Source organism: Nannobrachium achirus (genome assembly GCF_963921795.1).
Source record: "Nannobrachium achirus genome assembly, chromosome: 1".
NCBI lineage: Eukaryota > Metazoa > Chordata > Actinopteri > Myctophiformes > Myctophidae > Nannobrachium > Nannobrachium achirus.
In genome coordinates this window covers 24,226,838-24,241,300 of record NC_137810.1, presented here as the reverse complement: position 1 = coordinate 24,241,300, position 14,463 = coordinate 24,226,838, and the positions used below count along the sequence as shown (strand labels likewise).

General features: G+C 44.6%; 1 protein-coding gene across 1 annotated transcript in view; it reads left to right on the top strand.

The window, feature by feature from the left end:
- LOC308286645 (disintegrin and metalloproteinase domain-containing protein 10) overlaps positions 1-14,463 on the top strand; it is a gene marked incomplete at both ends in the record, with an annotated part of 43,793 nt that overhangs the window by 18,243 nt on the left and 11,087 nt on the right. The window contains 3 exons of the mRNA XM_080727736.1: positions 2,353-2,445; positions 2,960-3,128; positions 11,085-11,248. Coding sequence (XP_080583862.1) covers positions 2,353-2,445; positions 2,960-3,128; positions 11,085-11,248 — 426 coding nt within the window. The remainder of the gene's footprint in view (positions 1-2,352; positions 2,446-2,959; positions 3,129-11,084; positions 11,249-14,463) is intronic.

The window sequence follows — 14,463 nt, the reverse complement described above, 5'->3', positions numbered from 1 at the left end:
TGGTGGGAGGGGTTGTGTTTGACTTTTGCACACAAAACAATCCCTCCTCCCCCTCCCCTCAATGACATGCACCCAACAGGTCACTGTCTTTGATGTTTCACTGATTAGAGAGAATCACTAACGAGCTATTCGACACTTGTATGGCTCAATCAATGACTGCCCTTTTGAAGTTCAAAGGGAGCAATTAAGAACTCTGGTGAGCCACGCAGCCACCCCTCCCTCCAATGTTTCTGTTGATTTTCACCCCACCCCCCCTCTCTCTTGCTTTGAATTCATTGGTCGGTTTCGCTCGGTTTGAGAGGTTTTCGTTAGCAAGAGCCACGTCATATGACACATCCAGACCAAGAGATGCAGTTCACTCAGAGAGTGGGCGGGTCTATTGGCTGGAGCCAGGCTAGGAAATGGGTCCCGTCTCCCGTGCAGTTTCTACTATTTCATAGGGATGTAAATCCTATAAGCACTCAAAAATACCATTTCATATGATTTAAAAAAATACTTGTTTGTGATGGGGGATGCATTGCTGACCTGGTACTGTACCATATAAATAGTAATATAATAGTACTTCCCTCTGGTTCACATCTGACATCTTGTGCAGACACAAACTGCACACATCTACTGTAATAGCTGAGGACTGGACAGGGTGGCCACACAGTTATCATACTTGTTGACTTAATTGTTTTCAGTAACAGAAAAGAATGAAAGCAGATACATGTGAACCAGAAACACTGAGCTTGGCCTTTATTCTTATGTGATAGGAATGATTAAAGCTGTTGCTATATCACTCTCCACCTCAGCCATCCACCTGCCCTGAACTGGCTCCAACTCTTTCCATCCCAAACAGATTTTTAGTCACAGTACATTTTCTCTGATCTGAGGTCAGTCCTTTGTTGCACCCTTTTCACGCTGTGTTACTGTTAATGGTGTTGTTGTCAGTCACAGCAGCCTGCGTGTAGTGGACATGAGCGAAGGAGGGCCTTGGTCTCCAACCTTGCAGGTTGTCAATATTGACCGCCATGGAAAATCCATGGCAGACTGTTACTGTGTATATACCACTTGGGTGTTCGGTGGGGTGGAAAAGTGATTCCATAGACTTCGGCCTACACAGTATACATGTGACTGGTCTGCATGTGCCCGTCTGAGATCAAGAGATTGTCAGTGCCACCAAAGCTGAAAAACACATTTAGGCCTACGGCTACAGGCTTTTTTGCAGATAACCTAACTTTGTAAAATTGGAACTTACTGTGTATCCCACCTGCATCACATATTAGCGGTAAACAACAGCAGGGGGCATCAAAGGCTGTAGCTCCTTCACTGGTCATCCATGGAGTTCTCAATTGCAGACAAATAAACTATCAAGTAACCTAAACATTTCTAATCATTTCTCATGATGATGTTATTATTCAAATAATTGTTTTGTGCCACAGTAATGATTATGTTATTGTACTAAAACTGACATACTTTACTGTCGCTTAATTGGTTAAAACCAAACCCTAAATATTATTTGCAAATATTATTCAACCGATGCCCGAAAATAAATCACAACACAACACAAATCTCCTCAAGCATATGAGAGTCAGGGCGACAGTTTTTGTTTCTGTTTTTTGGAGCTGTGTGAAGCACAGGCTCCCTATACGTGGCCGTGTGGGTCTGTCTGTGTGTCTGTCTGTATGTAGCCTGAACTTCCTAAACTTCGGCACGCCACTAGTCCCACAGTTTTGCCACCACACACTCGCGCCATATGTCAAATCGACCGGCTTACTCGGGAATCGTGGGCTATTACTTTTCTAAGAGAAAGGTTCTATAGTTTAATTGATATTAATTTATTAGTGAATTAATTTTCCCCATTGACTTATAATGGGAATCGCAAAAACTCACATTCAATTATTTGTCTCTCGCAAACCATAGGGGCTAGAGTTTCAAGACTTGGAGAGGAGGTTCATAATGATTTCAAGGATTAAATAAAAAATAATTGTGTCATTTGGCCGCATAACACCCCACTTTACGTTTTGGCCTGTAACTCTTGAACCGTAGGTCGGAAAATTAAAAATATTTTTTCCCTGGATTCCTTGGGTCATGACGCATCTCCCCATATAGGCCACGCCCATTTGTGCCATGATAGATTTTCCGCCATCTTGAATTTTCTCCAAAACACACTTTTTGCTCCTTTTCCTACATATTTTCTTCAAATGTCACAAAAATCGGTACACATGATCCACACACACACACACACACACACACACACACACACACACACACACACACACACACACACACACACACACACACACACACACACAGCTCCACTTCACACGGGTGTGATTTTTTTTCTAAATAAGTGTGTTTCTTCTGCAGGTTGCTTCATATATCCGTGCAATAAACGATATCTTCGACAAGGTGGACTTTGATGGCATCAGACTGATCAACTTCAAATTGAAGTCCCTAACAGTAAGATTCTCAGCATGCATTAAGTCACATTGTCCCAAAGGCCAAAGCTTACCTACAACCACGTCACATGTAGGCCACTGACAACTCAACATAATGGTAATAATAATAGTTATCCTGGCTTGAGCATTCACAATTCACAGACTGGCTTTTGTGTTCCTCTCCATTTCTTCTCACTCGTTAGACTGAACAGAATAGTAGATGCTCTGTGGAATTGTTTGGAAATAGCCTGTAATGGACATAATGGGGATAATGCAGTCTCAGGTGGTGTCTACATGTGTTCTATGGATTTCCTGGAATAGGCAAGGGAAGTCAGTAAGAACTGAATTGGGACACAGGAGACCTCCAGCGCCAAGTTTAAAATGACTTGAAATACAATCTATTTCCTTTCTCAATGTTCTCACAGTGTGGGCAGTGTGTGTCATGCTGCTCTGTGTTATAGGCTAGCTTGCATTCTATACAGAGTGGGGTAATGTTGTCTCTGTCTATCCATCCATGTATGCTTGTCATGGTTCAGGTCATCCACGAGGAGGAGAAGAACAACCCTCTGCATCGCCCATTCATTGGACCAGAGAAGCTGCTCAGCCTGTTCTCTGAGAGTAATTGGGGGAACTACTGTCTGTCCTACCTGCTAACCAACAGAGATTACAGTGGTGTGCTGGGCCTGGCCTGGGAGGGCAAGGCTGGTGAGATACACACACACGTCACACCCACGTAGGCACGCAGGCATGCACGTACAGCGTCGCACGCACGCACACACACACACACACACACACACACACACACACACACACACACACACACACACACACACACACACACACACACACACACACACACACACACAATTTTGGTAGTGCTGACAGTAGCAATGCTGCACATAGGGTAGTGGGTTACTGGGTTAGGCTTAATATGGTCCGTTATGTTTGGTTCTCAAAGATTTATGTTGCCGTCAACTCTAGACAAACACCCCAATCTAATAATAGGTGGGAGGCTGGATTCAAATGAACAAAAGAATATCGTCTGTGACCCGCCACAGAGTATAATATTTAATAAATAATAAATATTTCCTGACATCATCTCTCATCTCATCATCATTGTAAATAGATGATGTAGTTGGGCAGTAAATGACATGCAGTGTGGTAAATGAGACTCTGAGGTGGGGGACACAGAGATTGTGAAGTGCATACTTCGCTGGTGTTGTTTTTCTGCTTAGCCCGTGTCTCAATGTGAATCCTGAGAGCCAGGGAACTTTGCTCATTTGGCTCTCACCATTCATTTCATCCCCCGCGTTGACACAACCCAATATGGCCAGACGCCAACAACACTAGGCTAGTCTCCAAGTCAGATTGAGGTCACTTGAATCTTTAATCTCCGGAACCCCAGAGAGCAGGTGCTTTTAGAGGGAAAGGAATGCACCAAACTGGCCTGAATTGAGCTGTATATTGTAAATGCATGATATATAAATTAGAAAGTGCTCACTGAAAAGTAGAAAGCGATGTAAACGCTTTCTACTCCTCAAATGTTCATTCCTATTTTATTTTATCTTTATTTTATTTACTTAATCATACATGTTCCCATGTTGCATTCTAAAGCCGGTTGCACACTGCTGCGTTTTTTCATTGCGAAATGCGTTTTTCAGGGCAAAGAGAGAGAGAGAGAGATAGAGAGAGCAAGGGACCCAGTGGTCCGAAAATAAATACGAAACGGGCGGCAGTGTGCAAACGTGATTGATATAAAGTGAGGTTGATTTCTTTATTTATTTTTCATGCTCCGAAATTCGCTCCTATATTCGGCCGAAAAAACGCAGCAGTGTGCAACGACCTTTGCTGTTGTTTTTACGGGCACGTACCTTTTAGGCGAAGCCCGAACTGGCGAAGTGGGGAAATGTCCGATACCGTAGCGATCTGGCGAACGTCTTCTGGACAGGGCGTTTATCGTGCGCTTGCCCAGGCCTTACGGCCTGGGCATAAATATAACGATTGCATTCACCACAGCTTCGTAACTCGCGCGGCGCTCCGCCGGCCGCGCGGCCCTGGCCCGCTCTTCGCGGCCACTCGCGCCTGCGGCGCTCGGGGGCGAAGAGCAGGACCAAGGTCCGCTGGCCTTCGCGCCGCTTGCAGTGTCGTGGACAATCGATTCGCCAGATCGCTACGGTAGGAGACAAATCCCCACTTCGCCAGTTCGGGCTTCGCCAGAACAGGACTTTCCCGTTTTTACTGTGACACCTGAATTCCTGCCAGGAATCAATAAATACATGTAGGCTACTTCTTATTAGGTGCACAAACTGGGCCAAAGCATGCCAGCTTTTTGTGTTTACTGATGAACCATTGAGCTGCTAGATCTCTAAACTAAAATATATACCGGTAACTCTCAATGCAGGCTTATTATATCGAAGTTGTTTTGGTTTGGGAGACCAAAAGCCAACGTGAGTGAACTCCTCAATTAACATTCCTGGGTGATTTGCATGTGAAGCTGCATTCCCCTCTGGTCTCCTCTGAAGGCTTTGAGGTTCAGTGGAATTCATTAGTAAATACTAGATCTTCTCTAAAGATATAGGCCTAAAGAGATCCACTATAATGGAATCACTGTTGTTCTATGAGTCCTGAAGTTCTGGTTAAAAATGTTTAATTAAAGTCGATAATATATTGTATTTTAGAATGAAATTCCATATACTACTCATGCATACAGAACAAATATTCTGGTGATATATTTGTTCTGAAAGAACTTAATACACTATAATAATTTGCTTTCATGCACGCCTTAGACTGCATGTACGCACATAACCGAAATAATACAGAATTGAACCAATATGGAAAGAACCAATGGCAGACAATGTGACACGTCTTAATGTCACGGTGGCCTCATGGGTCTGGTGACAAAGCGCACACTGTGGTGTTATTGTTGTTTTGGAAGGAGGTGGGGATGGTGGGGGTCTGAGGTTGTGAGTGTGTGAGTGTGTGTGTGTGTGTGTGTGTGTGTGGGGGGGGGGGGGGGCTCCGCCATGGGAGGTTCTTCTTGGTCGTTTCCATGACATTGTCTTTTTCACAACTTGTGATTGGCTAAACCGAGGGGTGTGAGAGCAGACCTCCTTGATGGCATGTGATCAGAGGGCACTGAACCCTTGAGACACACACACACACACACACACACGCACGCGCACACACACGTGCACGCACACACCACCTACAGACCACCTTAGTGAGTTCGGGTGACCGCATTCCACGACACGGTTACCATGGCGATGTGGCTGACCATCAGTCACCCAAGTCTACTAACTCCTCTGACCTCTCCACGCTGCGAAAGCCCTGAGTGTTCATTTAACACTGAGAGTGTCCAAGTGAACCTTTTTCATCGCAGGATCGTGTCACAAGGGGGGGGGGGGCGGGGGGGGACAAGGTTACTAGGGCCCAAGGTGGAGGGGCCTTAATTATTTTATGCTTTGGCCATTGAAAAATAGCTTGAGTGCCGCGCTGCGAGCTTGTAGATCTGCTATTTTTGAAAAGTCTTGAAAATGTGTGCAAATCTTTGAAAATATGTATTTTTTAAGCGAACATCTGTAACTAAGATTTTGCTTCTGTGGGGTCCCTGGAATTAAATATTTTGAGATGGGGTCCGTGGCCAAATACATATCATTTGGGGGGTCCTTCACATGAAAAGGTTTGAGCACCACTGACAAAGAAACATAGTATTTTCAAATTTCAATAAACCTTAGAAGGATTTGAAATATTCAAAGACTTGCGCTGTGAGCTTGTATATCTGCTATTTTTCAATATGCACAAAATGTGAGTGAATCCTTGTACCCAGGTCAGGACCCAGAATTTGGTGCGACACCCCTGGCCCTGAGCGTTCATTTAACACTGAGAGTGTCCACGTGAACCTTTTTCATGGCAGGTTTTGCTGTGCAGGGGTGAGATACAGCTGGGTGAGGATTGGGGGCCTAACCTCCACGCCACTCAAGCTTTCCCGTCAGTAACATTCCTCTCCCTCCTGTGCAGCGGCTATAGTTGCTGAGGCATGGATGGTCAAAATTGGTCATGTTTGTTGCGGAAGGCTGTTAATAGAATTTGGCAGGCCATCACCCCCTGCCCGCCACCCACAGGCTTGTAAAGCGACTTTGGGTATTGAGAAAAGATATATATATAAATTCCAGCTATTATTATTATAATTACCTCATGTGGGATTTGATATATTTATATGTAGTGAACTGGAAAGTTATGCTGTAGTTAGTTAGTTTGTTTATTTGAATTGCATAAAACACACAATCATATATGTTGGTTAAAAACAATCGAGGATGACATTTTGTGAAGTCAAGGAATTATCTCACAAACAAACAAGACGGTGACAACCCCATGTGTGTGGCAGTCACACGCCACTTATTTATTACATGTACACAGACATTTAGAAAGCAGTAATTCTGTGTAAATAAAAATATATTGACACATGGGCTATACGTATAAAATATGGACTGATCTGTGGACACTGAGCAAAACCTGAGTAACGCTCCGTTCAAATTGAAAAGCATTGGCAGAATTAAAGTTTGTTGTGACTGCACCCTAAAACCAACCTGGACAGAAAGAATCCGGATAGATTGGACAAACAAAAGTACCACTACAGTAGCCTACCTTAATGCCAAGACACACATACTGTATGTGGTATTCTCACTGCTCTCACAGAGAGCATAAAGCACAAAAAAATCAATGGTTCCATCTACAGTTCTGCACACTGTCAACATTAGAAACACATTTCTGAACTCCCTCATGGAGTCGTGCTGCCTCATGCCCAGTCCATTTCAAAATAGTTGTCGGGGCTTAACATTCCTCTCTAGCCTGCCCCTGTTGTCTACAACCGTGTTTGTGATTAAAGTGTATTTCAATAATAGGATCTGGATTAACCTGCATAGCTAGATTATTCCATGATGAGAGCAAATGTTCAAAAAGGTGTTGTGCACCAATGACTTCAGTCCGTTTACATTTTCAGATTCGGTTTTATGTGACACTTCCAGTGCTTTCCAACCAATATAAGGTGAGTTGAGGTAGACCCATGACCTGCTTATAGGTTTTAGCGCAGGGAAGTTGGAACCCCATCACAATTATCTTGGAAAATTGAGTCCGTTTTTGTGAGTTCATCCTTGCGCATGTTTATATTGTATGATGATGTGAGTTGATTGAGCATACATGTCTATAGGTGTTAGAATGTTGGTATTCTGCACATTAAGTGTGTGCATTAGTGTAACTGATCCGGGAGGATGTTTGTGTGTGGAGAGTATGTTTATCCAGCGTGCTAATAATAGGAGTCTTTCAGTAGACGTGTCTAACAAAGAAAGAGGAGGGTCGGTCCAAACTGCGGTCCATCTCAGCCATACCAATACCCTTGCCAAAAATCCCAGCTTGGACGAGACTTGCAAAACACCCCCTCTGTAATGCTCTTTCTAGGAAATCCAGCTCCCTAGGAAATAGCCCATGGGAGGGGGGGGAATCGTTTTGTGATTAAATCACTGTCTGGTAAAAGAAGGCTTGACTGCTTTAGGGCATAAAAAAACGAAAACCCTACTATTCTGTATTATATGCACTCAATGCTCCTATCTGTAGCTTGGCCTTTCCCACAAAGGGAGAGTATTTGATTAAGATCCCCTTAAGTTCTTCTTCTAGGACAGGGGTCAGCAACCTTTTTTTAATGTGTCAGTGCCATGTTTTAATTTTCTAGATAGTCAGTGTGCCATGTCAACATTCATTTTAATGACACCTCATCAACATTCGGACATATTTGTTATAATGATCATTAGACTTAGAGCAATAACCCTGCACCTATCTCCCCGACTCCCTCCCCAGTCAAAGTTAAGAATTTTAATGAATGTAGAATTATGTGCAGGATGTAATTTACTGCAAATTGGGTGACTTAATGCAATTGACCCTAACCCTTAAAGCAATATTTGATTTTAAAATATAAATTCTCTCACACTTCTGCCAGTGTGCCAGTGATCACCCTCCCCTGTGCCAATGTTGGCACCGTGCCTAAGGTTGCCTACTCCTGTTCTAGGAACTCCTCAAAGGCCCGATACTTCCCAAATACGACCAAAACAATTATGTAATGTCAAACACAAAAGGCTTCTGTGTTTGGGCCACAGAGGAGTTGGGGGGCAGTTTGTTTTTGGCCTCTATGTGTCTGTCACGTTATTGGATATCAATACTGGACATGCGTACTTGGTGTAAAGACAACATGCTGCTTCCTCACAGTGCACTGTGTCAGTCATCAAGTCCAGACCTCTCTGAGGTGACAGGTAACTTGAGCAGATGTTGACCTCACGCCCCCCCCTAAAACACCTGATTGGTTCTACCTCTCTCATTATGTAAGAGCTGTTACGTAAATCTCACGTGAGTTTGGGAACTGCTGAGACATCCAGTCTGAATCAAACTTGGGCATGAATGGAAGGAGTCAGCGAATGGGACCCGAGGTGTTGTTGATGGAGGAGGAAACATCTCTCCATATATGGAGAGATGGAGATCCCTGTGATGCCAGGGGAACAAATCGCTTTTATGCCCATATATGGAGATCCCTAATGTCCACAACTCCACATCACTGATCTCCATATATGAGCATAAAAGGGATTGTGTGTCTCTCTCCTAATATCTGGAGCTGACTACCATCACCTGGATCTCCATATATGTAAAAGTACATATATGGTTATTCCTCAGAATCCCTTTTATGCCCCTATATGGAGATCCCTGATGTCATCGATATACATCACTTGCCAAGACATTGTTGCCCTGAGGCGTCTTACTGGTGGATTATTATGACCGTAGATCGCAGTTTACTGTACAGCTTGTCCGTAACGCCAAACACTGTGGTTCCCCTGACACATCACTGTGACATCACAGGTGACATCACAGTGATGTCAGATACTCAGAGCAGGGATCTCCATGTATGGGCATAAAAGGGATTTTATCTTGTGTTGTCATGGGAAGGTGGGAAGCACTCTATGCCCATATATGGAGATCCCTGTTGTCATCAATATTAAGCCCATATCTAACAGGACTTCATATCCATATATGGGGAACTGGTCCGATATACATCACTGGCCAGACGGCCAAGACATGGCCCTGAGGCGTCTTCGTTTAATTGAATTTAACCTTGAGCCAATGAGCCAACCCAAAGACCATACCGTCCTATTCTACTGTACCCTCAAACAGACAATGTAAATTACTTTTATATCCACGTACTGTACATCTTGCCACATATACCTGTCACAGGACATAACCTTGAAACTGTCTGTCCTAAAGCTAGATTAAGGCTGTCTAGCTGAAAGATTATGTCACAGCTCTGCCATGCGGTCCGTCCATGTGAACAAGAGCAGCTGTTTGCAATCTTGAGAGTGATCTCGTGAGTATTATGTAAACCCAAAGACATACTTTAGTGTAGAGGGCCATATGAAACCTTAGGTCTGCTTTGAAGTGCCACAGGGAGTGCTCAGCAGGTCTGTTTGTCTATGCCTCCACGACAGGGGGGGCCACAGAAGTCAATAAAGGTACAGCAGCTACAAAAAACACCAAAGTTGGTTTAAGGTACAGTATTTCCACGAGGGCAAGGTCAGTTATGAAACAGGAATGGAAAGTGAGTGTATTTGCATAGTAGATAGTTAGATTACATAGTTTGGACATTAGTTGTACTCATCCTTTCTGTTGGTTTGGTTGGACACTGCCTGCAGTGTCTACTGTTGTGCAAACCATAAACACAACTGTAAATCAAAACAAATGGACCTGGGGTGCAAGTCCTGCCGCTAACAATACCTCTTGTTCTCCATCTTCTAATTATTCAAAATCTTAGCTAATGTGTCTCTGGCTCTGGCATGGGTATCACTGATGCACTGACAAGCATGTCTCATTCTTTCCAGACCAAATGCAGAGACATGAGAGAGGGGATGTCGCTTTTAGATATATGGTAGGAGTAGTGAGGTAGGGGGGCGATGCTGAGTAGAGAAGTGTTCTGCCCTTTGGCACAGTTCACGTGCACCTACAGTACACGGGACTGTACATGCAATGTCCAGGGGTGTCGCCTGTCCAGGGGAGTCGCACCATATTCTGGGCCCTGGGATTCACTGCGGGCGCCCCCATGAATGTTCTTCATTGGAGGAGGGGGTTTAACCCATTTAGACTGGGAAGAAATTATTACGCATTATTTTGTACTATTGAAAAAGAGCAGATCTACAAGCTCACAGCGCGGCACCGAGTGCTTTATGAAAACTTGTGCAAACCTTTGAATATTTCAAAACGTGTATGTGCATCCGTCCTCAATTTGGACCTTGGCCTTGACCGTAACCTTGGCTGACCAAAAGAAAGAAATAATAATATGGTGCCATGTACTGCTGCTGGATAAAGGCATGTGCACCAAGCACTATAACGATATGTTCACCATTGTCTTCATTAAAGTTGTGGTGTGGACTCTGCCATCCGCTTGAGTTAGAACAGTTTTTAAAACTCTATCTTTATGGTTGTAATTATAGTGCTCGGCGTGAATGGCCCTTCTAATTATTCAAAATCTTCGATGTTTCTGTTATCATGACATTGTCACTTGATTAAGAGAATACTGCCGACGTAAAGCTCAGAATGTTACATTTACCTGCCTATTCTCTGTCTTCTCTTCAGGTAACTGGGGGGGGATTTGCTCAAAGTATACGACCCTGCGTGACGGTCGTAACTCCAGTCTGAATACAGGCCTGATCACCCTTCAGAACTATGGACGCTACCTGCCACCCCGACACGTCCAGCTGACTCTGGCCCATGAACTAGGTCACAGTCTGGGAGCACCGGTCAGTACCTTATATAGTGCCCTGTCTATAATGAGTCAGTGTCTAACATACTTACAACATACAACATACAACATACACACAACACACCAGTTCTGTCTTGGTATTCCTCCTTTTGCAATATACATTTTGTGTGTGTGTGTGTGTGTGTGTGTGTGTGTGTGTGTGTGTGTGTGTGTGTGTGTGTGTGTGTGTGTGTGTGTGTGTGTGTGTGTGTGTGTGTGTGTGTGTGTGTGTGTGTGTGTGTGTGTGTGTGTGTGTCCCTTTTATGAGTGAAGTGTATTTAAAGCTATACTGTGTAAGATTCTCAACTAGTGGTCAGTAGCCCTATAGCAAACCGCGGTCGCGTTCGCGTCTTTCGCCCGTTTTTCGTACCTTCACACCCCCGCGTCTGCCTCCACAACGCCGAGAGCTATCTTTGGAGGGGTCCCTGGTTCCTGTGCGTTCAGGCATTCCGGAGAAACGGACTACTTCACCCTGCCTGGTAGGCGAGATTACCTTTTGAGTAAAGAGACACACGGGCGACTACAAATATGGCGACCCCACTTCAAGATGCGCTGTGATTGGCCGGTAGTGTACCATGTGTGCATGATCGGCGATGTGATTGGGCAACGTATACACAACGTATACAGATGATGCAGATTACGTCAATTTTGCGCGAAATCCGGTCCACGGCCAGGATCATAGAAAACATATAAAGAGAAGGCTTCAGAAGCTGAAAATAACGGAGTGGGTGTTCTAAAACTTTAGCGATTTAACAGTTAGGACAATTTTAAGATTTGTTTTATAAAAAAAGTTACATGGTACAACTTTAAATCTTAAGTGTACAATCAGAGATCATAGTTGTCTCCACCAGCCGAAGGCTTGGGGGAGAGTATGTTTTCCCCTCCGTCCGTCCGTCCGTGCGTGCGTGCGTGCGTGCGTGCGTCCGTCCGTGCGTCCTCGCAGTTTGTGAGCACCTAATCTCAGTCGCCGTTGGCCCGGACGCTGCCAAAGTGAGCACACACACTCCCTGGATGGCGATCTAGAACCTCTGCCCTAAATTTTTCAAATGGGCCTTTTCTAGCGCCACCTAGTGGCCGATGTTCGCAAAACGTTGTGAGCACCTAATCTCAGTCGCCGTTGGCCCGGACGCTGCCAAAGTGAGCACACACACTCCCTGGATGCCGATCTAGAACCTCTGCCCTAAACTTTTCAAATGGGCCTTTTCGAGCGCCACCTAGTGGCCGATGTTCGCAAAACACATTTCGGTGCACTACTCTTACAGATTTTGGCCAAAAATCCTACAAATCGGTAGGCAGTATCTCGACAGTCATGTGATCGACACGGATCTGTCCGATTTTGCATATTCCATCCTGATTGGCTAAGATTGGCTTCCAAAGTTTGTAGGATTGAACCGTTTGGAACAAAATGTCTCAAATCCCAAACGCAAAGTGCAATCATCATGAAATTGCGCACACACGTTCCCACTAGGTCGAAGAAGAAATGCCACTTAAATTTTTTGAAATCAGCCTCATGGTGGCGCTATAACAGGGCGATTTGTGGTTTTACCTATAACTCCATCGTTGTGAGCACCTAATCTCAGTCGCCGTTGGCCCGGACGCTGCCAAAGTGAGCACACACACTCCCTGGATGTCAATCTAGAACCTCTGCCCTAAATTTTTCAAATGGGCCTTTTCTAGCGCCACCTAGTGGCCAATGTTCGCAAAACACATTTCTGTGCACTACTCTTACAGATTTTGTCCAAAAATCCTACAAATCGGTAGGCAGTATCTCGACAGTCATGTGATCGACACGGATCTGTCCGATTTTGCATATTCCATCCTGATTGGCTAAGGTTGGCTTCCAAAGTTTGCAGGATTTGGCCGTTTTGAACAAAATGCCTCAAATCACAAACGCAAAGTGCAATTATCATGAAATCGCGCACACACGTTCCCACTAGGCTGAGGAAGAAATGCCACTTAATGCCACTTTTTAAATCAGCCTCATGGTGGCGCTATAACAGGCCGATTTGTGGTTTTACCTATAACTCCACCGATCAGTTTCAAACTTTGCAAGCGCACTCCCTAGAAACTAACGATAAACCTTTGCCCTGCATTTTTCACATAAGCCTTTTATAGCGCCACCTTTGGGCCGACTTATGTAAAACACATTTTTGGATATTAGGCTACTCCTTGAGATTTTATCCAAAAATCACGCAAATCGGTACACAGTATCTCTATAGTCATGTGATCAAGTCCGATCCGTCTGATATTTCATATGCCATCCTGATTGGCTAATATTAGCTTCCAAAGTTTGCAGGATTGCACCACCAGGACCCACAGCCTGGTGGAGACCTGTGCTCGGAAGAGCACTGCTTCTAGTTTTCATCTGGATTCATCTGATCAGTCTTTAGGTTTAATTTAGCGCATTTACTATTACCCTGAATCGCATGGGGCAAAGACATCCTTATCAGCAGGAATTCAAACATACCCACCCACTCCCCCCTGCACATACACACACAAACACACGCACACACGCACGCACCTGCGCGCGCGCGCACACAAACACACACACACACACACACACACACGCGCGCGCACGCACACACACACACACACACACACACACACACACACACACACACACACACACACACACACACACACACACACACACACAGCTTTACACGCCCCCTACACCCACCCCCAAAGACACACACACACATGCCCCATCCCCCTTGGATGAGACCTTGTTCAGATGCCAAATTGCGTGGGACTTGTTTTGAACGACTATAAAGTATGACCAATCTGTTTACCACGCAGCTTCCCACATGGCATGTTGTTTGTGTTGCACCTTAACAAAACATTCTCTGCATGACTCACCACTATAGACATTCTACCTTGGCCCTGATTGAGTAGTCTAGAGGTATTTTATAAGGGCTCCTGGCTCAATTGCAAATAAAGAGTGAAAATCTGGCCTCTAATTGCTAATCATAGTGGCCCTCATCTAGGCTTCAAAGGCAAGCCAAATTCATTTTCTCCACAAGTTGCACATTCCGCACACACACCTACACGCACACGCACACACATGCACACACATATCGTCGTTGTCGGGTGGAAACCTTCCTTTTTTGTTATTATTTAGATTTAAACTAGTGACAATAGCCGCAAAACAAGCACACAATGATGCAAGGCATTGTGTGCTTGTAGATCTGCTAGTTTCACTAGTTTTGTGCG